The 27,327-nt window shown below is 46.6% G+C and overlaps 1 protein-coding gene across 2 annotated transcripts in view; it reads left to right on the top strand.

The window, feature by feature from the left end:
- CNNM1 (cyclin and CBS domain divalent metal cation transport mediator 1) overlaps positions 1 to 27,301 on the top strand; it is a 47,808-nt gene extending 20,507 nt beyond the window's left edge. The window contains exons 3-12 of one of the 2 annotated variants that reach the window (XM_090277851.1): positions 2,845 to 2,985; positions 4,613 to 4,782; positions 6,448 to 6,547; positions 7,176 to 7,223; positions 10,536 to 10,598; positions 18,627 to 18,802; positions 22,674 to 22,857; positions 23,008 to 23,157; positions 24,684 to 24,785; positions 25,767 to 27,301. In XM_090277851.1, coding sequence (XP_090133977.1) covers positions 2,845 to 2,985; positions 4,613 to 4,782; positions 6,448 to 6,547; positions 7,176 to 7,223; positions 10,536 to 10,598; positions 18,627 to 18,802; positions 22,674 to 22,857; positions 23,008 to 23,157; positions 24,684 to 24,785; positions 25,767 to 25,846 — 1,214 coding nt within the window. In that variant the 3' untranslated portion in view covers positions 25,847 to 27,301. The remainder of the gene's footprint in view (positions 1 to 2,844; positions 2,986 to 4,612; positions 4,783 to 6,447; positions 6,548 to 7,175; positions 7,224 to 10,535; positions 10,599 to 18,626; positions 18,803 to 22,673; positions 22,858 to 23,007; positions 23,158 to 24,683; positions 24,786 to 25,766) is intronic. The other variant, XM_090277852.1, reaches the window with a different exon arrangement.
- The last annotated feature ends 26 nt before the right edge of the window (positions 27,302 to 27,327 follow it).

Here is a 27,327-nt window from a genome sequence, read left to right as displayed (position 1 = left end):
TAAACCTTGGATGGCCACTCTGCCCTTGTTTCTGTCCCCTGTGTTACTACTGTTTGGTCTCTCTGTCCACCTAAGGGCAGACCCCAGCACGCCCTGGGGTTCCACTCAACAGGCTATTGACACCAAAACATTGTGTGCAAGGGAGACTGTCCTGAGCTTGTGACCCGCAACCTGAGCCAAACCTTAAATGTCTCTTCTCACATGCTGCTCTTCTCCCTTATGCTATTTCAGCCTCACCACCTGGTTTCCCCTGCTCCTCCCTTCCCCAACCCTGGCTCCTGTCCCTGATTGTCCTAGCTCCCATCCTTCTGGTTACCTCACCCTCCCACCCACTCCCCCTCAGGAACAGTGTGGACTCCTCCATGCAGATAGTGACTGCTCTGGGTTACTGATACTGAGCCTTATCAAAGCTCAGCCTGCAAATGTTACAGACAGCGCTTTGTCTACGGGATGGGAGTGTTATCTAAATCCATGGGAGTTCTTAAGCCAGGAAGTGTTTCCTCTGAATTTCACCTCATGGTACAGCAATCCCTTCTTCTCCCCACAGGTAACCCATTGCAGACCCCTGTCCTTAGTTTGTAGAAGCAGCCATTCAAAAACCAGCTCCCAGGAGAAAAAGCTTTGATACTATAAGGCAGTGAGCAGGGCAGAACGAGTGCCTTCCCTTTGGACTAAGAAGGGAGCTAACCTAAAAGGTGGGGCCCGTCTTGACAGAATGTAGCAGGTGTGTCAGAGTGTCTGGTATTGCTGTGATGCCAGGCCAGGCCTATCTTCTTCAAAAAGGGATTGGCTTCCCCCTCCCCCATTCCCTTCTCCCTTCTCCACCTCTGCCCACCTCTCTTGGTTTAGAATTCCCAAGTGTCTCCATAGGTATATTGGTGAAGATACTCACACTAAAGTGTTACTGGCTGATAGCAGGAATAGTAGTCTAAATGAGTAAGCTCCTCCTAAGGCATTTGTTTTAGTAACCTTAATGCTCCAAACACTCACTATTAAAATAAAAAGAATGAAGACAGAGGTCAGAGAAATGACCCTCCATGATGAAATGTTTAGTGGCATTCTGATGGAGGAGAGAGAGGGATATGTAGGCAAACATATCATGCAAATTAGAAGGTTGCTCACTAGTGAGAGCAAAAGAACTAACCTAGTCCTGGCCAGATGGCTTAATTGTTTGGAGCATCATCCCATACACTGAAAGGTTGCAGGTTCAATCCCCAGTCAGGGCACGTTCCTAGGTAGCAGGTTCGGTTCCCCGGTCAGGGTGCGTATGGGAGGCAGCCAATTGATGTTTCTCTCACATTGATGTTTCTTGCTCTCACTCTCTCTCTCCTTCTCTCCCTCATCCTTTCTCTCTTTAAAATCAATAAATATATCCTCAGGAGATTTAAAAAAAAAGACTGGCCTAATACAAATATTTCCTTCTGCCTTCCTGAGCAATTGATTCTCTTTCCAAAAGAGAGGGTTAGGGTTTTCCTGCCCTTGTAAAGAAGCTTCTGGCATGCTCCCTAAGAGCTTGGAGGTGTTCAAGGAGCCAGGAGTACTACGTTGCTTCTCACTTGACCCTGACCCACAGGAAAACTGGGTCTGGATCGCGCCGCTGTGCAATCTGAGGAAAAGGAGTGTTACAGCAGGATGCAGAGTCCAAGGCAGGCCCGCAGAGAGCCGCAGCATGCTGGAAGGGCTCTTCTGCCTTCTAGGAGACCCAGCCCATGTGGCTGAGATGAGCTCCAAAAGGAGGGGGAGAGTCCAAGGCAGCCAGATTCTGAGCCCCGGTTCCCTGTCCCTGGGCGTCGTTCCCTTTCATTTCCATGGGGTCCGCCCCACTGCGCTGCACGTTCCCCACAGTCCCAAGTTTGGAGAAAACCCGAACCTCTTTTTTTTCCCTGCCCCCCTTGGCACAGGTGAGACAGGCTGGAAATTTCCAGATTTTACTCAAAAGTAAGAGAAAGCAAAAGAGAAATGACTACCTAAAAAATTTTATTCCTCCCTCAAAAATATTTTTTTAATAAAACTTAAAAAAGGGGGGGAGGAAAAAAATTGGATAAAGCAAATTTTCTCCAATAATCATCACAGGCTCTCTGAAGTTCCTGCAGGTCCTGCCCAGAGAACCTGCCTCTAGGTTATAGGGCTGTTTCCATTTCCTCTCCTTTTTTCTTTCCTTTATTTCCCCAATTCTCTCCCCCTGGAGGTGAGGGGCCAGGGTTAACCAGGAGAATTGTGAGTGGGAAGAGGAGGTGACCACCCGCCTCCCTTGGGTAGAATGCCTCAGGTTCTGCTCAGAGCATGGTTAAAATCAGCAAGAAGAGACCAGGTGAGTCCAGCTCTGGGGACAGAAACAAGGCAGAGGCAGAAACCCCCTGGGATCCCAAAATCCCTTGGTGCTGATAATGCAAGTCCCTGATGTTTGAATGCCTTTTTGTAAGTACTTCACACATAGTTTCTGGTTGGAGGCTCATAATATTAATAACTGCACGAGATGGACAGGAGTTATAAATTATTCACCTCATTGTATAGATTAAAACAAACATTCTGAGGCTTAGAGGGGTTGCACAGCATGTAAGCAGGGGAGCCAGCTCCAGAGCCCTGACCTTGGGGGCCACAGGCCAACCTCTCCCCTTTCCCACCACGCACCACCTAAGTGAAAACAGCCCAGAGAGGGGTAGAGCATATCCACATCCTCCCCCTCCCTGGGGGAGGTATTGTAATGTCACCTACAGCTGACACTTTGCAGAAATTCAGATGGCCTCAGAGCATCTCTCTGCCTTGTATAACTCTGGGAAAACCTCCAAAAACCCACAGTGATTCTGCGAGAGCTGCAATCTGTCTTTCCCCTGTGATCCACAGCCGACAATCGGAAAAAGCAGAGGGTGCCCCACCGGGAGAGGAAACGGCATGACTTCTCCTTGTTTAAGCTTTCTGACTCGGAGATGAGGGTGAAGGTCTCCCCACAGCTTCTGCTGGCCACACACCGCTTCATGGCCACAGGTATGACTCTGCCGCTGTCCCCCACCCCCCACCGCTGTGTCTCCACCCCAGGCAAGTAAAGCAGAACCTGCAGGCACCAATCATTTTTCATACCTTGTGACCTAATTCCAAAGTGAGATGGAGAACCACTGTTGCAGGAGAGGAGATTGCCTTAGGCAGGGTGACAGGATGCCTTGCCCCAGGCATGATCTAAGGAGGGAGTGAATACAGTCAACTCTGCTTGTCTCCCTTCTAGTCAAGAAAAAAGCTCAAGAAACCACCGCTACACTTTTTCCTTCCTCCACTGGCTTGCTGGGGCGTGACAGAGGCTGACCTCCATCCTGTTGCAGTTGGGGCGCCTGGAGGATTTGTGGGGGAGGGAAAGGCAAGAAGGCCCCAGAGTCCAGTACCCTCCAAAGGCCGAATGGGCCTGTGAGATATGAGTCCTTAGACTGTAGAGGTGGATTGTGAATCTTGGGCTCTGCAGAGAAAACAAAGTGAGATAATCCGAAGATAAACTTGTGAAGAGGGTTAAGTTTGTCTTTATACTCTCTGACCTTCTCACCCGTGCCTTAATATGCTGGCCTAGAGTGACCACGCCCATTGCGAAGTTCAATATTTAATTAACCTGGCATATGGTTATTGAGTATATAACGAGTACTAGTGCTGTTCTAGGTGTTAGAAAGTAGAAAAGTTTATGTTGCAGCTCTTTAAAGTTTTTAACATGTCTAGTTCTGAATACAGATTTCTTTTAACTACTGACTGATTTTCTAGAACAAAGCAGCTATGTCTTTTAATATAATAATATAATGTGATATAATATAACATAATATCTGTTAATATATAAATTTGATGCAAGGATATTCCTCATTATTGAGCACATTTCTGTTAACTTGGAATTTCATTTTATTCAAGTATATACCTATGAAACCATCACCACAACCTATGCCATAAATATATGCATCACCTTTAAAACTTCCCTTCTACCCTCTTCATTTATTATTATTTTTGTGTGTTAACAGAAGATCTACTCTCTGAACAAATTTGCAAGTGTACAGTACAGTATTGTTCACCGTGGGCACTGTGCTGTGCTATAGATCTCTAGGGTTTATTCATCTGGCAACACTGAAACTTTGTACCTCTGACTCCTTGCTCCCCCAGTTCCGCCTCCCACTAGGCCAGGCAACCGCCCTTTCACCCTCTGCTTCTATGAGTTTGATTACTTCAGATGCATCACAGAAGTGTTATCATGCAATGTGTGTCCTTCTGTGTCTGGCCTGTTTCACTTAGCATAATGTCCTCTAGGTTCATCTGTGTTGTCGCGGAGGGCAAGATTGCCTTCTTTTTTAAGTCCATATGCAACTTTAAATAAAATCAAATAGAAAATCAATAACAAAGCTGACATTTCCAACATGGTGACCCATTTTTCCTGAGGTGCCAGTGCAGGGATATGCATCCCCAGGGGGGCATGGGGAAGGCCTGAGATGCACACTTGGGTTTAAGAACCCCCACCCAGAGGAGCACAGGTGGAACCCTTCAGCTGGGTGTCTAGAGCACAGGTGGAGGTTGGCTCTAGACATGTGCCCTGGTTGTGCCCACGCTGACTTTTCCCAGCTGCCAGTTCCTCCTGACTCCCACTCTCCTCTAGAAGTGGAGCCCTTTAAGTCTCTGTACCTTTCGGAGAAGATCCTACTCCGGCTCCTGAAACATCCCAACGTGATCCAGGAGCTGAAGTTTGATGAGAAGAACAAGAAAGCCCCAGAACACTACCTCTACCAACGCAACCGCCCTGTGGACTATTTTGTGCTGCTTCTTCAGGTGAGTGGGAACGTTAGAGACCCTCTAAGAGCAAGACAGGGGCACCCCTGGGCTGGAGAGGAATGGCCATGCCTCCCCAGTTCCAGATTCCAAGGTTCAGCTGGCTGCCTTGGGAGCAAGGCCAGGTAGGGTGGGTGTTTGTCAGTGACCCACAGAAGGAGCCCAGTATGACTGGGTGGTGTCCTGGGAGGGGTGGGATATTGATGGCATTTAGTCTGACCACTCAGGGACGTTTGTGGTGGGGTGCAGCAGGTACCTCTCCAGCAGAGGGGTTTTGTGACTAAACTGCCAAACTGCTCTCCTACAGAATCCCTAACACCTTCTTGTCTCTGCTTGGACATGCCCAGAGGTGGAACTGTCCTGTGCCTTCTCCAGGACTTCAGACACTTCTTATTTAAAGCGTTTCCCTCTGTTTTTCTGAAATCTCATCTCCGACTTCCACCCACTGGTCCTTGCACAGAAGACATCCATTCTCAGAAACATCTCAGCCTTTACAGTCCTTTGACTCTTCTCCTTAAAAGAACCAGGAAGGAAACTAGTAACTGAGTGAAAGAGGTGCAGCATCTTCCCAGTGCTCAGATACGTACAGTCCCTTTCGGCCCTTCATGCCTGGGTAGGCCTGTCAGTGAGAGTCAGGCATAGTTCCCGACACTGAATACCGCTGGCCTGCTGGCCTGGCTGCCTCATTAACTCTATCACCACTCCATCTCTTCCCAATAGAATCTTTTGAACTTAAATACAGTGATTGCTTAAAATCTTAATTAAACTCACAATAACTTACAAGCGCCCTCTGTTTTGTCACTGCCTACCTGCGGCCTGCTTGCTGTGACATGGTAGTGTGCCTCACATTCATCCTTCCAAATAGCCTCAATAAAGTGCCCTCCCTTCTCCAAAAACAGAGTCACATTCTTCACTATTGGGAATCAAGAAGGGTTCTGTCGCATTTTTTAAATAACATAATGGACCTCTACGATCTACTGTCTTGTGCTTAATATAAACTTAACAGTTTTCAAGTCAAAGTTGGAGGACGTAAAATGTAGTGGCAAGAATGCAAATTCAGAAATTGGAAAGATCTGGCTTTAAAATTGCAGTATCGCCACTTCGTAACTAACCTTGACCAAGTTATTTAACCTCTCTGAGACTCAAAATGAACTCATCTGTAAACCGAGGCTGAAAGTAGTATGGGTCTCATAGGTTGTCACGTGCTGTGAATGTAACACCGAATCAGGCCCGTAGACACGCACTGCATGCTACACATAAGCTTTCATTAGTGGTAATGAATTAAACAAGCTTCGGACAGAGTCAGATTTTATCTCAACCAGACTTAGAGATGGCCTAATCTCAGACCAATGAGACAGTTTACAGGACTCTGGGCCAGGTAGTGCCTGGACCTACATCATGGATGGTCTATTACATTATTGCAAGGAAAGCTTGCTTAGGGTTATTCATGACTGGATGCAGCTTTATGAACTAAGCAATTAACTTACTGCAAAGGGCTGCTAAAGTTGGAGGTGCTATTTCTGAAACGCAAATCTGGACAGAACTCACATTTTCCTCTAGCAAAATCTTAAATCCACTTGTTATCCAGACAGAAGCTTAGGGCTGTAGTTAATAATAACTGGAAGTGCATGTACACGCCCTGAGTACACTTCCTTCTTTCTCCAGGGGAAGGTGGAGGTGGAGGTTGGTAAGGAAGGCCTTCGCTTTGAGAATGGAGCTTTCACCTACTATGGCATCCCAGCCATCATGACCTCTTCTTGCTCAGGTATTCCAATTCCCAAGCCATGCTTGAAGGGGAAGCAATGGGATATTGCAGAAAAAAGCAGTTGGGTTCAATCAAGTCTTAACTCCTGTTAAGGACCATGGACAAGCCCTTTAACTTCTGGGCTTTAGTGTCCTCCAATGTAAAGTGGGAATTAGAATCATTTTCTATTCAGAGTTTGTGGAAGTACATGGTAGATGGTAATGTTATTAAGTGTTAGGGATGGATAGTGGTATTTTTAGTACGAAAAAAACAAGTTTATTTTTCTTCTTACATTTCTATTAGATTGTTGTTGGGTTTTTTTGGTTTGTTTCGTTTTTGTTTTTTAATTGATTTGAGAGAGAGAGAGAGAGAGAGAGAGAGAGGCATCAATTTGTTGTTCCACTTATTTATGCCTCCATTGGTTGATTCTTGTATGTGCCCTGACTGGGAATCAAACCTGCAACTTTGGCGTATCAGGACGATACTTCAACCAGCTGAGTTACCCAGCTGGGGCCAGATTGTCTGTTTTTGTTTATTTGCTTTTTCAGGATTCATTGGTGCTGGGGGTTGGATGGAAAAGGGAGAATTCCCATAAGGAAGTGTACTTTCTGGATTGCCTCTGAAACACATTGCATCCTTCTGTCCTTAGATAACGATGTGCGGAAGGTGGGAAGTCTGGCTGGATCGTCTGTCTTTCGTATGTATTTCTCAAACCCCTCCCTCGTCATCCCCATCGTAGTCCTGCCTCAGCCCTCTCTGGGGACCTGGACCGAGCACTCTGAGCCTGGGCAGGGGCTAACACAAATGCTGGCAGCCTCTCTGTAATACTCTGCCAGGAACACTGCTTCCTGCCAGGTACCCACGGACCACAGGGGCTTAGTTCCTGTGTTTGGAATGTTTTCTGCTGCTTCTCTGCTCATGCACAAGTGAGAATGGCGAGGAGGACGGTCATGAGGGGAGGCACCATTTATTGTCACCTGCCAGGGGATGCAGGTGATTTGTGTGCTCTGGGGAAGGTTCAGCTTTTCCTTCTCTGCTGTGATAATTCACTCACTGGCCTTTACTTGAAAACCTGATTCGCTGTTATTGTGTCTGTGGGGTTAGCAGGCAGTGACAGCAAGATCTTGGGATATACGAGTGGAAGTCTGGGGCTGGTGCAATATGTTGCTTATCTGCTCCTCTTTCCTTGTTTGCCACGTCTCAACTGGTGGAGAGGTATCTGCCCGCTGGCCGCGCATGCTGATGGTGGGCCTGCCACAGGGCTGCTGGCTTCTTTGCTCTGCCCCTCCTGCACTTTGCCTTCTTGCTGTTTCCTGCATCAAATTATTGCACTTGTGTTTAGAAAGCATGGCATTTATTGTGATGTAAGTGCGATCCAGGAAGAATTACTTCTCTAGAATTTTTTTGACCCACTGGCCTGACTTTTGCATTACTTTCAGCTATTATTATTTACAGTGGCTATTTTAATGCCAGATGGGGTGTTTTCTCTTATCATAAAAAGATTTTACAAGGCTTTTTATATTAGATTTCTCAGAAAGTCCCAAAGCTTGATAGCAATCCCTGGCACATGAAAGACAGGTACTGTTTTAACATGGAGAAACTAAAGAAATTACTTGCTCCAAATCACCCAGCAAGTTGGTGACTTACAGAGATGCATCCCGCTGTCCTGACTAGTACACACAGCACAATGAAACACAGATTTGACATCAATCATGTTTCAGAATGCTATCTCTATGTGGGACTGTGGGAACAATTTATAGTGTAATTTCACATCCTATCCCAGCATAGGGCTAAAATGAAATTGGAGTAGCTGCCCACTCCCAAGGGGTGGCCCAACAGGAGTTGAAGACCTGAAAAATGAAAAACCCTGGTGTTGATACATTGGTATACTTACATAAACCAACAAATCTCCAGTAAGGTTGTTGGAGGAAGCATCAGTACTCAGAACTAGAACTCTGATGGGTGAGGGATGTTCTCCAGGATCAGGCAAACCTTGATTCTCTAAAGGAGATTTCCATCCATCACATTGGTCAACGTAGAGTAACTTCTGGGGTTCTAAATCTTACCTAGACATGTTGGCCCTGTTATGGCTTTTCCAGAAGGCCAAAGGAGGTGGGACTCTGGGGGAGAATAGTTTCATAAGGCTCCCCACCCCACCTAATTTAGATGACCTTCTTTAAAAAAAAAAAACACATATTTTCCTCGATAGGATGATGTTATCTGCTTTCCTCCTTTCCTTCCTTTCTGTCTCTAGTTTATTCTAACAGAATCCTTCCATTTTATCAATGAAACAGGAGTAAACTTGTAACACTGATCTGTCCTTCAAAACTGGGTAACCAAAAGGAAGTATTATACTCTTTCCCTCCCCCCACTTCTGAGCATCTTTAGAAATATTCAGGAGGAAAAGTAACTGAATTCGTGTTTAGGGGTATAAGAGACTTTTACCATCCCCCCCCAAGCTTAGTGGGGTGAAGTATGAAATAACTACCAAGAATGCCACACCCACCAGCTGTCCTGTTGAACTTTCAGCCTAGGGTCAAGCCACCCAACAAACTGCACTGTCCTTGAAGCCAGCATGTAGTTCTATCAGCTTTTTAGGATGATAAATGGTAGGACAAGAGTTCGCCAGAACACTAGCCCTGTGACCAATGCTTCAGAGTTGGAACTTGAGGTTACAAATAAGTCCCTGGCTTTCTGGTGTGGAGCAAAGGAAACGCAGCCAGCACTGTCTCTCCTCCATCTTGGTTCTGATTGCCAGGGAACCCAGGAGGACCATGGTGAGCCTGGCTCTCTGGAGGAACTGGGCCTGAGCTCGGGGTAGCCAGAAAAGCAGCCCATGGGGCTGTGCAGATGGAGAGAACAAGTCTCCTATTGCTTGGCAGGGGTATAGATTTAATTTGCATCCCAGAAGTGCCAGAAGTCTTAAGACTCTGGGGTTTCTTATTCCAGTGTGTCTCACAACATTAAGGGCCTGTTCAAGTATTCTTTGATACTTCCTGTCAGAGTAAATGATTATCAGGTATAAAGCTTCACACACACACACACACACACACACACACACACCCTGCATGTATGGATCCTTTCAGTGACGTCATCTAATGTTGCAAATAAGACCTCAGAAGCTGCCTACTTCAGTGTGCCATCTACCTGCAGACTGGCTTCATTTAGCTCCTTGGAAGGGACTCAGAATGATCATACAAGAGAGATGAAGACAGATTCCCATGCAGAAACAATTGCTTGATCAGGGTCAAGATTGAGCAAGGACTGGAGTATTACTTTACATCCCACCCGACCCTACCCAGAGCCCAAGGGATGGCCGGTGCCATTTTGGACCCTGTGGGGAAAGAGAGAGAAGGAAAAGGGGACAGGAGGAGAGGTGTTCTGGAGCACTTGTTCTTGCTAAGAAGTGACTATGAGTTAATTCACCAAGCTGATTCACACTGAAATTGCTAGGAATGCTGCCTGCCCTTCCTGTTTCCCAAGCCTCTAGCAACACATAGTTCCTCCACAGCGCTGTGACCACAGAGGGAGTCCCTAGGAGTCGCAGGCAGGATTCAGCTTCCTCAAGGATGCCCCTTGCAGGGGCATGCACTTGGCTTTCAGCCCTCTGGTTGTTGAGCAGACACATGTAGCAGCTGGGCAAGCCTGGTGCGGATGCAGTGCTGAGCTCCCAGCAGATTTGCCAGCTCTGGGAGAAGGCTGCTGCGAATGCGTGCTCCCCACTTGGGCACTGCCTGTTCTTGTCCTTGGCAGGTCGGATCGCCTCTGAAATTACTATGCATCTTTTTGGAAGAACTTCAGAAAAGTCTATTTTCTTTTCCTCTTCCTGGAGAGTGGCTTTGTAAGAGGGAGTGGTTTCCAAGTTTTCAGAGGCACGATTCTCTTTTGCAAAGAAATGTGATGCTGTGAAGATCCAGAAACAGACTGTCTCACCACACTCTCTGTCTCTCTCCTTTTGTGTTTATCTTCCCATTCGCAACTCACAAATCCTGGACCCTTGACTCTTTAGTGCCTGTCTCTGGGTCTCACACCTTCGCCTCCAGCAGAAGGGACTCTCTGGCAGGCTCCCCAGGTAAACATGCATGGGTGTCTTGGGTCCCCATAGATTCAGTGGGGTTTGCAAGAGGCCTTTGGTCTCTTTCACTCTCCTACATAAGAACAGTCTCTTCCGGAAGGCATTTCTGTGCCTAAGGCCTAGCACAATGCACAGATCACACTCATTTGCACACGGGGCCCAGGCACTGATGGTTCACTGGTGTCACTTGTGAACTTAGTTAGCTCCTAGGACTGGTTCTGTGTATGTAAACGGGGAAGTGATGGGGTGAGAGATGGTGTGAGCTCTTCCTCATCAGTTTGTCTGACTGCAGAATGGAGGGATGGGGAGTGCGGCAGGAGAAAACTGGGAAGAAACAATGGAATATTATGCTTTATTTCTATTTTTTTCTCCACCTCTCTTTCTATGTGGTCTCTGCCTTTAGCTAACCACTAACCCATCTCATTATCTTCCTAGTAATGTTACCATGTGGTGACCATATTCCCTGTGGCTCTGTTCACACAAAGGATGCTCTATGTAAAATTTCAAAACAACTTTTCATTAGGTTTAACTCTCTTGTTAATTAAATACAAGTTACTGGTTTCTTTTTAATTGGGTAAAGCAGCTCCCCATAGAGCTGCACAGTTACTCAAAGACTGAGTAGAATGCAATAAATCTTAGCAATCAATTAAGTGTTCATATTGTTTTCATCTCTAGAAGTTGATCTCTTAGACTCAGGGAATAAGTAATGACCAAACCAAGAATTTATTTGTTAAATTGCTCTGAAGTTGGAACACAATTTCCCACACCCTGTATATCCATCCCCCTATCCCAGTGCCACAGTAATGATTCTGAGGCCCCCATCATATTCCCCGTCATCAAAAATCCAGTTATATTCTGCTATCTATAGAGTAAACAAACCCTCAAAATTCAAAAAGGCTCTGTGAGATATCAAACACCCACATTTGCAACTTCAGAAGTATTTTTGTTGACTTCTACTTTCTCCCAAATCACATTTTCTCATCAAAAACCATCTGGTCCCCATGTTTATCTGTACCAGACAAGTTAACCACATCTCAAATTTCACCGAATTTTCTCTCTCACTTGATGGTGATTTTCCACCAAGAAATAACACTTTTCTCACTTTGCTTTCATGATGACCACAGGACAGTATGGTCAATGTGAGACGCCAAGCTGGTGCTCTCGCCAGCTAACTGGTCTTCTCCTGCATGCCAGCAAAATTAGAAATGACCACATCATGGTCCTGCAAAATCCTTTACATGTGGGGAATCTTGGAGAATAAAGAATGTGCTTTGAGTTTCAGCAAAAGGGAAGATGCCTATTTTAAAAAGAATTTCAACCAAAAGGATCAAAGCATTAAAAAAAAAAAGGCAGTAAAAGCAGGGGTTTATTTTCCTTTCTGATTAACCCTCAGTTAACCAGACAACCTAGTTAATTAAAACATACCAGTTAAACTAAAGGTCAATTCTACTTCATTGGTGTTTATTATGAAAACCTTCGCAGTAACCCAGTGTCAGCGATTAAGGTGACTCATTCCTGCTGGGCAGCCTTCCCATCCAGCTGGCTGGTGCCATGTGCTCCTGGAAGCTCTTTTAACCTCCCCGCCTTTTTCCTGACTGTGGGTGTTCAACCCAACAGGAAACAGGTGAGTGACAAAGTGGTGAGAGCAAGGCCACCTTATTCCAACTCTTGGTTTAAGTCTGCAGAGTAGAGCCCTGACCCACACAATAAGAGAAAATGAGAGGGAGGGATGCCTTGCCTCTTTCGGCTCTTTCCACCCTACCTTCTTTGGTATGGTCTCTATCTGTAGCCAACCGCCAGGCCTTCCCAGCGGTTAGGTGACCTCCCTGGGACCTATATTATGGCATGTCCACTGTCATTCCTGCCTCTGTTCCATATCAGCAGCAGAAGAAGCCTCACTCATAGGTGTATTGTGGAAAGCATACCTGATTTGTAATCCAGGTACATATCATGTACATTATGGCTTACCCCCATCTTACACAAGGAAGAATATAAATCCTGGGAGTTAATAGGTTTAAAAGGAACGCTGTCATTTTATTTGATCTCCACAACCACCTCAGGAGATGGGCAGGAATTATTGTTGGAAGACAACAGGTAAGAAAACAGGCTCCGAGGAGTTAAGCCATTGGGTCGGGTCCTGGGTGTAAGTAAGACGGGAGAGAGACTCTGCTGACCCTCTGACAGAAGGCATTTCGTGCCCTCCAGAGGGTGCAGACTTGTTTGCATTTTGAAAGCAGTCGTGCTAATTAACATGGTGCTCACATTAGACTGAGGCCAGTGGTCCCTGCACCAAATATTGCCGCCACTATCCACAGGGAGTTTTCTTCTGTATGAGCCTCAGTTTGAAATAACGAGACAGCGTGGTCTGTGGATTACCTCCAGAGTGGGGTGTAATTAGCCAGCTTTGCTGGTGCTTTCACTTAAAAGTGAAACTTCTGATCAACCCACTGAGAATACGCCGCTCACTGAAGTTATTACTCCCTCTCCTCAGATTCATTCCTTCTTCTCCCAACAGCAGAGGTGATTTCACAATCCTTCTGAATGTACAAAAACACAGAGGCAGGAGAAATTTCGGGAGCAAGAATTCTTTGTCGGTGCTGGATTGTCCATCCGTAATGTACTTTGAGATTGATGAGATAGTCTTCTCCCAGAATATATGAGGAGCCCCTAAAAATAATCTTTTTACTCTGTGAAATGTGGTCCATGGAAATATTCCTTTGGGTTGGCTCTTGTGTGGTAAACATTTGGGAACCATTAGAGCTCAATGTAACATGAGGAAGTTCATCTGGGCTTCTAACTTGGGCTGATTTGTAGAGTTCGCATTGTAGCTTTGACAGAGAGCTTTTGACATTTGGTTGTCTGATGTTGACTATTAACCCAGAATGATGCATTTTTATAACCCTAGTTTGTACTCTTCTAAGCCTATGTAATTAAACTCCCCCATGAAGTTCAGAGAACACAGATGGCCTATGGCACAGTGACCATGACCAAAGTGGGGTGTTTCCCTTGTCCCTCACTGAATGCTCTAAAAGATGTAAACAGGCAGCCACTGAACCCCACTTTCCCCTCAAATCCCCAGACTGAACAGGGGAGTGGGGATTCTTCTGCATTGCGGTCCTCCTGGGGTAGAGTCATGACCAGTCTCCTGATACATGTATCACGGGGGAAGCAAGAGTACCAGAGCTGTATACAGGTTTTCAGGGCCCTGCCTATCAATGCAGAGTGAAAGGAGATTCCATGCAGCCCTAACTGCAGTGGAAAGTTCTCTTCCACCCCACCCCCAGTTTTACCCCAGTGTCTTCTCCCCTGAACCTCAGTAACTCCAGTTTGTCATCTAGGACTGATCTGTCTTGCAGACTGACCAGGCAAATGCTGCAGGAATGAGATCTACCAACTTCTCCACAGCACTTGGAGGTCTAGAATAGAAATCCTTGCACCCCCACCCCCACCCCGCCCACCCCCGCCACCACAATGCCTCTCCAGGGCCAGCTTGAGGGTACGATGAGCAAGAGTTGACAAGGGATATGCTGGCTGCTCGGCCTCCCTCCTGTTGAGGGGTCCCGTGGTCAGTTTTACACATCGCTGTTTGGTCTGTCCTCTCTTAGACCTCGTTGCACTACAGTTAGGATTTCCCTCTCCACTTTGTTCCCCCAAGCTGTGCCTCTGCGCGCTTAGGAAATGCCAAGGGGAATTATACAACTTGAATAGTTTGCCATGCTGCTGGGACCCTCGTCTGTTCCTGATTTCTTCTCCTTTTTTATTAAAAGCATTTGCATATCCCTCGCTCAGAAACCTCTGCGTGTTTGGGCACAATTACCAAAATGCCGAGTCATCAGCATCCCACCTATTGAGGAATGTCAGGCTCTGGGACATGAAAACACGGATCTTGCACAACACTCGGATGAGCTGGGACTTCCTTTGTCATGAAATGAGGGTTTCTTTTCCTTTGAAAAATTCCTTCTATAGACCCGACCTTTGTAAGACAGTTCTCTCTTTTGGTGTGGGAAATCCTTTGGAATTGTATGAAAGAATCTCAATAGCATTGTTTTCACTTTAAGAAATAGAAGCCATGTTTCTTGTTCTAGCACAACAGTGATGTTGTCTGTGTTTCACGTGCAGGTCCCTCTGAGTGACAACGGGGTGACAGGATTGTGCCAGGTGTCAGTGAGGAGGAGAGCTTTTCGTGGAACAGGGATACGATGTGTTGCCTCTGTTTCCAAGAGGGAGTAGAAGTGATTCAGGCAGAGCCTTCTGTGGATGGAAGTTATTTAGTAGATAAGATGGGGCTGTGTTTCCCACTCATCTTCCGTGAATTGTGACAGAAGGCATGAGGATGTGGAACAGCAGATGTGGGGTGTGTGAAGCACATGTCAGACTGGGCAAAGAGACGATTATCAAGGAGCGATGATTATTTATCAGGGTAAATGATGCCACAGGCCCTGCTCGTACTCTCCCATTGTTTCAAACTGGATTGAGAACAAGACCTACCAGGTCAAGGTATGGTTTTCCAGATTCCACTCACATGCCAAAGAAGCTACTCTCCTGCAAGACTCCCTGCCTTTGCCCTAATGACTAGTCTCAATGAGGCACCATCGACTGCCTTAGCCAACCACCACCTTAGAACAGCACAAATGGGTCAGCCAAGCCAGAACTCATCAGTTTATTTTCAAGGGACCGGGACCAGGACCAGACATGAAAAACATATTTTTCTGCCCAATACTACTGCCATTTACAATCACCATGGTCCTTCACTCTGTCCTCCATTGCACCATCACTGTCCCTTTCAATCCTTGGTCACTCTGGAGGAGGGTCTGGTCCTCTAAAGCCCAATGGATAAGTAGACCTGACTTCAGGACACCCTGTTTCAAAAGCTCTTACTAGACAGACAGACAAACAGACAGAAAGTCCTAATTCTCACTGTGGCCTCTTCTTCAAGCTACCAGGCAGGCGCCTGTGGCTTCTTGGCGCCTTTTGATTCTTGTTGCGCATGATCTCACTCTCTAGCTGTGTTTCTGAGGTGACCTACCCAGTCCTAGCTTCTCGAAGATTTCAGCTTTCTCAGAATGATGTTAGGTTGCAGAGAAAAAGTTTTCTGATTCCAGTGTGATTTGAGAGCTCTGAAACTTCTTTTAAAACAAAATTCAGATTTCAGTTAAAAAACAAAAACAAAAAAAAGTCCTTAAGGGATTCTTACATGCTGAGTCATTCATTCTACACATTTTTATTGGGCACCTACTCTAGGTCAGGCACCATGCTAGGTACTGGGTGTGTACAAGCGATGCCCAGAAAAGACAAGGTCAATGCCCTCATGGAATTTAGAGTTAAAATGAGTAGATAGAACAAAGAAGTACAACTGTGCTTTTAAAACTTGTGAAACAGCTTTGAAGAAATGCACAGAGAACAGTGATAGAAGAAAACAGGAAAATCTTGTTGGGGTGGCCAGACCAGGTCTTCAGAGGAGGTGGTGTTTCAGCTGAGGCCTAATGACTGAGAAGTAAGAGTGGTCAGGGGAGGGGGTGAGTATGGGAGCATGAGGATGGGGGACTGGGGGGATGGGTAGGGGGTAGGATAAGAGGAGAAGGGGGAGCAGGGGAAATGGGATCTATGGAGGTGGGAGATGCTTGCATGGTGAGGATCCCCAAGGCAGCCAGCAGAGCAAGCAGGGGAGGGGAAGGGAGTCCCAAGATGAGATCCAACAGGACAGCAGAGGTCAGGTCATGGCGGGGCTTAAGGGTCACAGCAAAGAGTGTGGATTTTATGCAGATTCAGTAAGAAACTGATGTGTGTTTTCAAAATGTGCTTCTGGCCGCTGAGGTGAGAACTGATTATAAATAAGATTATAAGTGGGGAGACTAGACTGTGGGCCAGGTGAGAGTGATAATAACTCCGACTTGAGTTGACGGAGATAGAGGCAGATGGACTTATTGTGTCAGTGGTGGAGATAAGAGGGCTTAACGTGGGGCTGGCAGAGTGGCAGGAGTCGGGGCGACTCCCAGGTTTCTGGTTTAAATAACAGTATATATGAATGACATTTCCTGAGAAGGGAAAGATGAAGTGGAACCCTTAATTCTGTAATCCTATCAAGGCAGTGATTCTTATGGTTCTAATGAAAAAAATAATTCAACCTGTTGTTATTTTAATCTTTCTGAAACACAGTTTGCCAGACAATAGTAATAGCTTGGCAGCTGAACAGATCATCAACCCTCAAGGACTCACTCCAAGTAGATGCTAATCGGACATTTTGATTGATGGCAACATTATCTCAAGAGACAGAATTAAATTCCTGAGGTTCTACCCTGAAAGAATCTCTGAATTCTTGGGCTCTTCATTTGAACCTCTGCATTAAATCTGTGTTATGAGAAGCTGACAGTCCCCTGTTTCTCCTTTTTTAGAAGAAATGCAGAGTAGCATCAATTGGGAAGCAGAGGGCTGGAAGGGACTTATTCCTGGGTTTAGATAAAGTCAGGGTCCTCTTCAGAACCTCTCTTCTATTAATCCTGGGGAGGGTAATTCCCATAGTTCATTTTAAAACAAGTAATGTGGTCTTAATTGAACTTTCCCAAGAAGTGCTTCTTGAAAAATGGAAGAAAAACTGACTGAACGTTTAGGAGGCCTTTTTCTCCCCGCTCCCCCACCCTCTTAGGTATAGAGGGTGCCCTGCCCTAGTCCCACACTTCAGAGGGCCCCACTTTGGCCCTCCTAAATCCTGCGGGGTGAGGAGTTTGCAAGGCCAAAGGGATGTCCCCACACAGAATCCATGTTTTTCCTTCTAGACCACATTTCAGATACCAAAATCCCAGAATTCCCTATTCAGAAAGGTTGGCTCTCCCCATGCAGTCCTGTTTTCCGGCACAAAACTCTTAAGGAGTTGGACCTGGCCTTCCAGGTTGTCAAGAACAACAGGATAGAACCTATTTTAATAGTTTATTGCTGCGAGTTAAACATGTATCCATAGTCTGTGGGCCTCCATCTGTCCCAGGCCCAGCCAGTGCTGGGGCAGACCTGAGTTATCCCCACTAGAACGCATCAGTGTTGGAAGGATTCGATACCTGAGCTGTGACGGATAGGTTTGAGGGCAGATCTTAGCCTTTCTGAAATAAGGTTTGTGAACAGAGTCCATATGAAATAACTCACCCCAGTAGAAGGTCTCATGGTCTGGGGTAGCTAACCACGCCACAGCCTGGGCCTCATCTGCACTGTCGGTATAAGAACATCCAAACGGTAGAGAATGTTGATAAGTTTATTTGAACCAAACTGAGAACATGCCAGGGAGCAAGATCTCACAATGCCCCAGAGAATGACAATTTTGCACTTTCTTTTATACATTTGGAACTAAGGAAGGATGTCAGGGTGATTGCATGAAGGTGGGAGAAAGCAAGGTACAGGATAGTGAGATTATGAGCTTCCTTGGGAGCGGTTACGCTTCATAGGGTCTGAAAGAGAAGGACCACTCTGACATTCCAAAGGTGTGTTAACCTAGATGCACAGGAGCAATGGACAGGGCATAACCCTTTTTATAGGCCTGGAGTGTGACTGCCCAGTTAGAAATTTATGATCACATCCCCCGTGGGGCTACTTTCTGTCAGATTTATTAGAGAGCCCCTTTTTCTGCCACAGCACTTACCCCAAAAACCAGAACCAGATAAGGCAGCTCCTCCCTGGCTGACGTTTCGGGGTGCAGGAGGAACCTGAGCAGAGTGAAACCAGGAGCTCCTGTTCTAGGTGTTTGCTCCTCGGAGGAATAAACATCAGTGAGGCAGCTGGGCGGCATTTTCCTGGGCTCTGATGGGAGGGGTGAAGCCTGGTTCTACTACCCAGGGTAACCATTGCCTTAAAGTCCTGCAGAACCTCAGTAAACAACATTCTCTCTCTCTCTCTCTCTCTCTCTCTCTCTCTCTCTCTCTCTCTCTCTCTCTCTCTCTCTCTCCCCCCCCCCTCCCTGTCTCCCTCTATGTCTGGTCCCCTCTCCTTCTTCCACACCTACCCCTCCTTGCCTTTTCTCCCTCCCTTCTCCCTCATCTGCAGTAAACCGCTCCCCTTCTCGCTGCAGCGGGCTGAACCGCTCTGAGTCTCCCAACCGTGAGCGTGAGCGTGAGCGCAGTGACTTCGGGGGGAGCAACACCCAGCTGTGCAGTAGCAACAACAACCTCTACACTCCTGACTACTCGGTCCACATCCTTAGCGATGTGCAGTTTGTGAAGGTAACTGTCCCGGTGGACCGGACCGTCCCTTGATCCTGCTGGCAGAGTTGGGCGGGGAAGCAGGCCAGGATGTGCATCCCATTGCCCCGTGATCCCAGAGACTGTGACGACGAGGTTAAAGCTCCGAAAGCCAGTGCCCATGAGTCTTCTCCCCTGTTGCTTCACTTCCAGCCCTGCAGCCCTCTCACTGTAGACCTTCCTCAGAGGTGGAGGTAGGACAAAATGGGAGAAGAGAAATTCTACTGTGCTAACTCTCACTGGTGCGTAGTGCTGGCCACATGGTTTGTGGGAAAGGAAATAGAAAGTCACAGTATGAGTTAGTGGTTTGAATTTATATTGGGTACGTGCTCTGTGCTTGGCCCTGTCCAAGCACTGGTAAGTTACCGGGGTGAACAAGACAGCAAGCTCCTGCCTTTCTGTACCTTCCATGCCAACGGGGGAGAAAGGTAATAAACAGGTAATCGCAGAGATAGGACCAACTTAGGTAACTTCAGGTATGAAGGAAATAAACAGGGTGGTGGGATAAACAGTGAGGCTGCTTTAGGAATGGTTATCAGAGCAGGCCGAGAAAGCGGCGTTTTTGCTGAGACCTGAAATAGGGGGTGGGGAGGGTGTTCAAGACCGAAACAACAGGTCAAAAAGAGCTTGGTGGTTCCAGCATCTGGGCGCAAAGGCAGAGGCTGGTGTGAGAGGAGACTGGAGCGTCTGCAGCTAGTGCCCTGGTACCTTTGCCAGAGTAAACCATTTGGATTCTATCTGAAGTGGAAATTTTTGTTAGGTTTGTTCCCCAGGTCTTTCCATTTTCCTCAGTCTATTTGGGCTACTCTAACAAACTACCACAGGCTGGGTGGCTTAAACAACAAACTTATTTCTCACAGTTCTGGAGGCTAGAAGTCCAAGTTCTAGATGCCAGCAGACCCTGTGTTGAGGGAGAGCCCCTTTCGGTTTTGCAAAAGGGAACTGGTTGGAGGGAGTAGTTCAGTAGAAGGGAATTTGACAGTTTTAACACAGGGTTTTATTTTGGTCGTGTTCTTCGCTTTCGTTTCATTTTTTTTTTTTAATTTAAGTAAAGGTGTTGCCTTAGACTACAGTTAAAGCTCCCTCCTCCTGATTTCATGGGAGTGTTAGGGTCGTTGTGTAGGCTGCTCTTATATTGACCTCCCTCACCCACCCACCCACTCTTTTTTTTTAACAGAAAGAGGGTTTTTAATGAAGCTTAAGAGAAATCCAGGAGTACATTGACTTCACACCAAGTTACAAAATTAGATAGAAAAATGTACCTTGTGTTTATCTGGGAAAGATTTGAAAGATGCGATTATGTGATTAATAGTTAATAAGTTGTGATGGTACCAAAGGGTCCTTATGCCCTTTTTTTTTTTTTTTTTTTTTTTGAAATACGTTCTGTAAATATTATTAAAGTAAAGATATTTGGCATAATCTGGTTTGTCTCTGTGACCAAGATGCCTCATCACCATCTGGTGGCAGAATCCCTAAATTACAGGATCGTGTTTTCAGGGATGAAAGTCATAAAATGATGGGAGACATCATGCTGGTTAAAGGTGAACTTCTGGACCCGTCAGCTGCTAAGTCAAAATATCCATAAGTAACATCAGGTGCTTTGTTGGGCTTACCAAGTGTTACTTAGGAAATGCTCCTGTCCTTTAAAACCACAAGAACCTGTAAGACCCCAAAGAAAGCTTCACCTTCAGAAAACCTGTGGGCACATTTGAAAAGCTGGGTTTTGATGATGACCTTGATTCAGCCCTGTGCTAACTTCTTGTCAGTGCTCCAGATTCTTATACACCCCAAAACTACAAAATAGTTATTGGGGCATTTTCCCTAAATGATTGGGAAAGGCAACCTAAGTGGGCATGCGCAAGGCAGCCTAATGCAGCCAGGTAGGTACATTTGTGATGTGCAGAGCAGGAGTTAAGGCCCTTTAAACTAAAATATCCAGATTGCAAGGGGTGCCATTATTAGACTCTGGAGTTTCCCCTCTGAGAACTTGGAGTTCCACATTCTCCGTTCACCTTCCATCTCCCCGGCTCCAAAGAGTGAAAGCAGACCCCCAGGCAAAACCCACAGCATGGGAGATGGTGCACTGGCTTGACTCTGAAAGCCTGCCACTCTCAAACCTTAGGCAGTTTCCTCAACCTTTCTGGACCTCATTTCCCTATATGTAATATGGGGAGTACAGACCTTTCACGCCCGCCCTGTACAGTCACTACACATACCGAAGTGCTCTGTAAGCCACAATGCACTATATAGACAGAAGGTCCCATCCTCATATACCGACCTCTTCCTGCAAAAACAAGCCCTTCTGTGTTACCAAACAGCAAATGGGGTCCTGCTGTCCGCTGCCACCCTCTAGGCAAAATTCCAGAGGCAAAGGTTGGGTGATAAAGGGAAAGTCTTTATTCGAAAGCAATTACTTAAGCCTATCAAGTCACAGCTTTGATCATTTAAGCCTATCAGTTAAGGCTAAACTCTTAACACCTGGGTTGTCATTTCCCTGTTAGTTTCTGTAGGGTTAGTTTACACACTAAAACATAATGCACAAAAGCTACACAATTTTGGAAGAATGGCAATCTTCTGCTTCAGAGCCTGTTCCCTCTAGAACATCCCCAAAATAAACCTGCCACCCTCTGCCAGGCTAGCCTAATCTTAGGCTGTGCCAGGAATTCCTTCCCATAAAAAATACCATCCATTGGAAAATTCAGGCAGCTGCAGCACGATCACCTAGGCATCCTCAACGAAGAGCCTGAGAGCCAGAGAGAGCCCAGCCAGAGCGCAAACCTGAGACAGAGCCAGAAAAGCTTGTGAGCCAAAGAGCCAGCCCTTATTTTTATTTCCATTGGCTCTGGAGGCATTCAGCTTCTCACCCAATCCCATCCTCGACTGCTTTCAATTGCCTCAGCAAACTCCTCCTACGGCCCCTCCTACTTCTCCCCAGTGATCTGAATCAGATCTCTCTGTATCACTAGCACTAGAGCTTTCACCAATGTCTGCAAACCTAATCCCTCGTTCCATCTCTTTAGGATATTTATAGCATTTCCAGTAAGACTGTATATGATTTCCAAAAATAAATAAATAATCCAATTTTGTTTTAAGTTAAAAACTGAAAAGAGATGTAAACCAGGTTGGTGAAAAAACTATCAGGAATGAGTTTGCTACTGAAAGTAAGTAGTAAATTTATCTGTGAGCTCCCTGGTCATAAAAGCAAAAAGGGGAAACAGTGGATCTTTGAGTTCTCAACTAATATAAGGAAGTATGTAATTCACCTAGAGAAAGGAGCTTCTTTCTGCCAGTAATTTTTTGAAGGATTTATCAAATGTACTCCTGTATTAACTACAGAAGGCATCAAAAAATATATGTTGGCTTCACCAGTGGTTTTGCCAGAGTTTATGTTCTGCATATGGCAATTTCTTAGTTTAGCCTTTTACACAATATGAGGGTCTCATTCTTGCTGAGCCCCCACTGACTGACCCTCAGGAAGAGGGCCCTTGGCAACTAAGCCTGTGTTTTAAACTTCTCCATGGGTAACCACCCTGCTAACTGAGGATACCTTCTGTCTGCTCCGGGACCTCAGGGGAATATTTAGTTCCTCCAGGTGCAACTTAAGAGTCCAGAGCCAATAAAAATGATGATGGGAGCTCTGGTGGCAAACAAGCAAAGGGTCCCCTCATTGTCTTCACTCCCAGGCCGGGTAGTGCTTGGGTGAGGCCCTCCAGGTCAGGGGCTCAGACCACAGAGTCCTGGGTCCAAAGCACCCTGGTGGGGCTGCATCTGAGCTTGGGAATGCAGGGCACATCTAGGGAGGGCTCTGCCCAGCTCCTCCTGAGCTTCTGCCCCCTCTGCCTCTTCCTTCCAGATCACACGGCAGCAATACCAGAATGCGCTCACTGCCTGCCACATGGACAGCTCACCCCAGTCCCCCGACATGGAAGCCTTCACTGATGGAGACTCCACCAAGGCCCCCACGATCCGGGACACACCCCAAACCCCCAAGGATGACCCTGTTGTCACCCTCCTGAATAACAGGAACAGTCTGCCCTGTAAGTCAGTTGAGCGGATGGGCTAGGCTGCCTTGGGGTGAGGACAACCCCGTCTTCCTCCCCATAGCTGTCCAGGGCTGTCATCTTGTCCTCCTGGAGCCCCAGGTCTTCTCCAAAGCAGAGAGGTGACACACTTGCTGTCCTCCTCAGGCAGCCACTCAGATGGGCTGAGAAGCCCCGGCGAAGTCGTGTTCCTGAGGATGGAGGAGATGGCCTTCACGCAGGAGGATGTGACAGACTTCGAGGAGCACAGCACACAGCAGCTCTCACTGTCTTCTGCAGCTGTTTCTGCAAGAGCAGGTCGGTGGGGAAACCAGGGCTCGGAAGAACAAGGTGGTTATCACCATTGGGCACAGGGTGAGGGCAGCGTGGGCCCCGTGTAAAATGTCCCAGCTTTTTACTAAGTTGCGCCTACTAAGCAACTACCGTGGATCAGATCCATCCTAATTCATTCTCCTGGGAGGACGGCGTGTAGGGCAGTGTTAAGAGCGAGGCTTCCACCTGGGTTGAGAGCCTGGCTCCTTCACTTAGGAGCTATGCAGTTTTAGGCAAGTTACTTTAACTGAAGGTTCAGTTTCCTTGTCTCAGTAGGTAAGTTTCCTTAAGTTAAAAAAAAATACAAATCATGGTAAGTAGCTCATAAAGTAGCTTTGAACATAGACAAGCTAACAGATATAAAAGGTTCTCCAAATATTATGTTGTTATTGTTAGACCTACTTTACAGATTAGGACATGGAAGTCAGCCACGACTCTTATTGCCAGGGCTCTTCCCTTCCTCCGAGGCCCAGAGATCAGAAGTAATCTGTAGGACTCGTCCTGAAGTCTGAAATCATATTACCTGCCTCCAAGACACTGGACGCCTCCGTCTTGACAGTGGTGTGACTCCAAGCTCCCAGTGTCCCAGCAGTCCTGAGATCCTTCTGTTCTTGCCTAAGATATACATCCCCAAGCTCTCAGCACCCCTCTGTACCCACTTCCCAGGTTAGCAGTTACCCCACCTGACCTTTGAGACCACCCCAGGCCCCTCAAGTTCAGAGCAGTGGCCTGACAAGTGCTCTTAGATTTTCAAAGTCAGGGAGACTGTATGTTTGAACTTGTAGCTAATGCAGGAAATCCAGGACACAATCACTGTTCTAGGACCCAAATTTAGAACTGATATTCTTTTTCTCTCACCCACACTGAGTTTAGTAGCTAAAACATGTAGCAAGAAATTGTATCAAAGGAATGAGAATGGAGGATTGTCTAATCCATCCCCTGCTATGACACATAAGGACTCAGATCTGGAGAAGGGAAATGACTTGCCCCGTCCATAATACTGCGTTAGAAGAAGGCGCAGCCCCATGGCTCCGTGCAGTGCAGTTTCCACCACCCTGTTTTGCCTCCAGGGTTAGGTTCTCCCTGCATTGGCAGTAAGAGCCTGGGCACTTTCCCGCTTTGAGATTCTAAGGTTTTCTGACTTCTTACTGGGTTCAGTTGGAGAAAGCCTGACATGCACTTCATTGTTATTGAGCCCTGTGATTATCCAGGGTCAGTACAAATGGAATAAAGGAACCATCCCCACCGTCCTCCAAAGTGCTTTTTGCCTGGCAAAGATGCCAGGTTTGAATACTTGATTCTAATTCCTGTTCTCTGTGTTTGTTCCTTTTGTGGCACTAAAGTGCCCCTTGCTAAAGGCTTCCTGGGCATCCCTCCCTTATTAGGGCCACTGCTAACTTAGCTCTGGTTTTGAACTTTCACCTGCTAAGAAATGTCAACCAGAATCATTCCACCTAGATCCCTGGGTGTGTAGGTTGGGAAAATTTGTGTTCTTTCTTCTGTCCTCTCAGCACCAGATAGTGAATGCTGTAATATCATCCTGGATACAGAAACCAGTCCCTGCAGTAGTGACTTTGAGGAAACCATGGGCAAGAAGCTGCTGAGAACCTTGAGTAAGTAGCTCTTCACCCAGACAAAAGCCACCCACCAGCTGGTTAGTAGAAAAAGCATGTTAGGGTCTTACTGATGGAAGAGAAACCATTGGCTCCTTTTGGGAACCTTAATGAGATACAATCACGGAAATCCAGCATAGGGCTTCAGCTGGTACTTCACCCTTGATAATTTGGGGATCTGTCCCATTCAAGTGATGGTTATCTAGGACAGAAGACTGCAAACCATGGCCATGGGCCCATCCTGACCACTACCACTGCCACCCCTGCCTGTTCTTGTACATAAAGACTTACTGGATCATAGACAAACCCATTTGTTATTTATGGCCACTATGGCAGAGTTCAATTATTGCAAAAGGGACCATAAGGACTATAAAACCTATATTTGCTATCTGGTCCTTTAAAGAGAATTTATGTCCAGGAGACTCATTAGAAAGGAGAGCAATATCTCCCAAGAAAGGAAGTCAGTGTCAGAGGAAAAGTGAAAAACGTTCTTTCTAAAACCAACAGAGCTGGGAACAGAGTGCCCTTCCACCCCACCTGCCCAATGCAGGCAGAGCTTCAGAGCTAGAGAGTGTAGGTCCCTGGGAATGGTGCCCAGCTACACCCACCACCCGTGGCTCATGGGACAGCAAAGGTGTGAGGCCAGTCCTTTGTCAGAGGCTAGGCAGTCGGTTGGGCTGAGGACGGGGAAGCCATGCTCCCAGGCATTCCATGGGCCTTCCTCAGTTCTCTCCAGGAAAGCTCCATTCCATTGTCACTAGCCTGGGGTTGTGGCTTTTTAGAGCTGTCATCTCAGTGGAAGGTGCATCCTCTTCCCTCAGCATGTAAATTGCAGGTATCAGCACCAGGATACAATGTAGATTACTTCCTGCCAAACTGTCTCCACTTCTGCTTCTATTTTGAAGAGAGGTTTGGACCACCAAGAGAGTATGAATGCCCTCCCACTCTTACAGATTGATCCTTACAAACTGTATTTTTCAGGTGGTCGAAAAAGAAAGAGGTCACCTGATGGAGAGAGAGCCTCTGAGGAGAACTCCAATTTAACACCTCTGATCACATGACAGAGCAGACATGTTTGCTGGGTGCGTGAGATTCCAGAGCTTTTGGGGAGAACCCGCCCTCCCATTCATCTTCTCCCCAAGGCCTCCCGCAGGTGACAGAGCACACTGCTTCCCTTACCACCTCTTCACCCCTGTCAGTCTGGTAGACTTTCCCTTGTTGCCTCCAGGTTGACTCAGAGCCTTGCTGTGGCCAGAATGGAAGGAGGTGGCTCCAGTGGAACATGCTGGAAATCATTTTGTCCACAGCACAGTCTAGAACTGGAGAAGACATGACCCCAAGCTGATAATGCCACTCTGGGACCCCTGATGCCCTTTTTGTTCTTTGAGATCCCCTGATGTCATATTTCATGCTCAGCCTAGCACAGAGGTGCCACTGACAGAGAGGCCCAGAGGAGGCTGGAGTGGCCTGTATGAAAGTTAGTTCAGGAGATGCACCAAGAATTCCTCCAGGACATTAAGGCAGCGGGACTCAGCCATGTTGGTATGTGAGGTTACAGTACAGAAAACTGTTGGTGACCGGTTTCCTGTTAGATTAGGGTTCCAGCAGCCTGAGAAGTGTGTCTCAGCTGGAATGGAAAGAATGTGAGCTGGAACCTCAAGTCACTAATTTTCCCAGGGACACATCTGCTTTGGCTCCCAATCAGCAGTTATCAATTCATCAATAACTCTGCTCTGGGAAAGGAGGAATAGAGAGCAGAGACACCCAGTTTGGAGCCAGAGATGGAAGTTCAGGTTTTAAGTTCAAATAGAAGCAGAAAATTATATATATCTATAATTATGGAAAATGTTTAAGCTGTTGAAGCAAGTTCAGCCATGACAAACCAAAGAGTGTCCATGTCAGCCCGGAAGGATTCAAGCTGTCATGGGCCTTCAATGTGCATTATGCATTCCCCCTACTCCTACCCCTTTCTACACCCCAGCAGGTCAGCCATGTGTACTGGATTCCAAGAACATATTAGATCTCTGGTTTTCCACTGGATGTCGGGACAGGTGCAATTCCAAGCATAACCAGTAGATGGCAGGATGGCTGCACATACCTCCTTGAATAAAAAAGTTCTGATCTGGACACCAAGCCAGCCTTAGGGAAAATGTGGAAGTGAAGGTTGTCTTGGGGACATGTGTGTCCCTTTCTGATCTGTCTCCCTGATATGGTGCTGCCTGCTGAATCTCCAGAATATTCCCTAATTTTCCTCTGGGGTAGACCTTCAGGCTTACCTCCCCCCCTTCCTCCACAACTATTACTCCCATGTCCCCACATCCATTCAGTCATTAATTACATGGGTTGGGAAATCACATGATAATTCTTCTGGGTTATTTGCAGCTCAAAAGAAAATGCTTACCCACAGGAACATTTAACTCAGGGGTTCTTAACTTGGGGGTCCATCACCCCATGGGGTCCACTGTTGCACTTAAAGGGTCTGTGAAACCCCTAACCCTAGGAATTTAGTGTATGTACTCTTACGCATGTTTTCCAGAGGGCT

Source organism: Furipterus horrens, unplaced genomic scaffold (genome assembly GCF_987537825.1).
Source record: "Furipterus horrens unplaced genomic scaffold, mFurHor1.1.pri manual_scaffold_5, whole genome shotgun sequence".
NCBI lineage: Eukaryota > Metazoa > Chordata > Mammalia > Chiroptera > Furipteridae > Furipterus > Furipterus horrens.
This window is presented reverse-complemented; position numbering and strand designations above follow the sequence as displayed.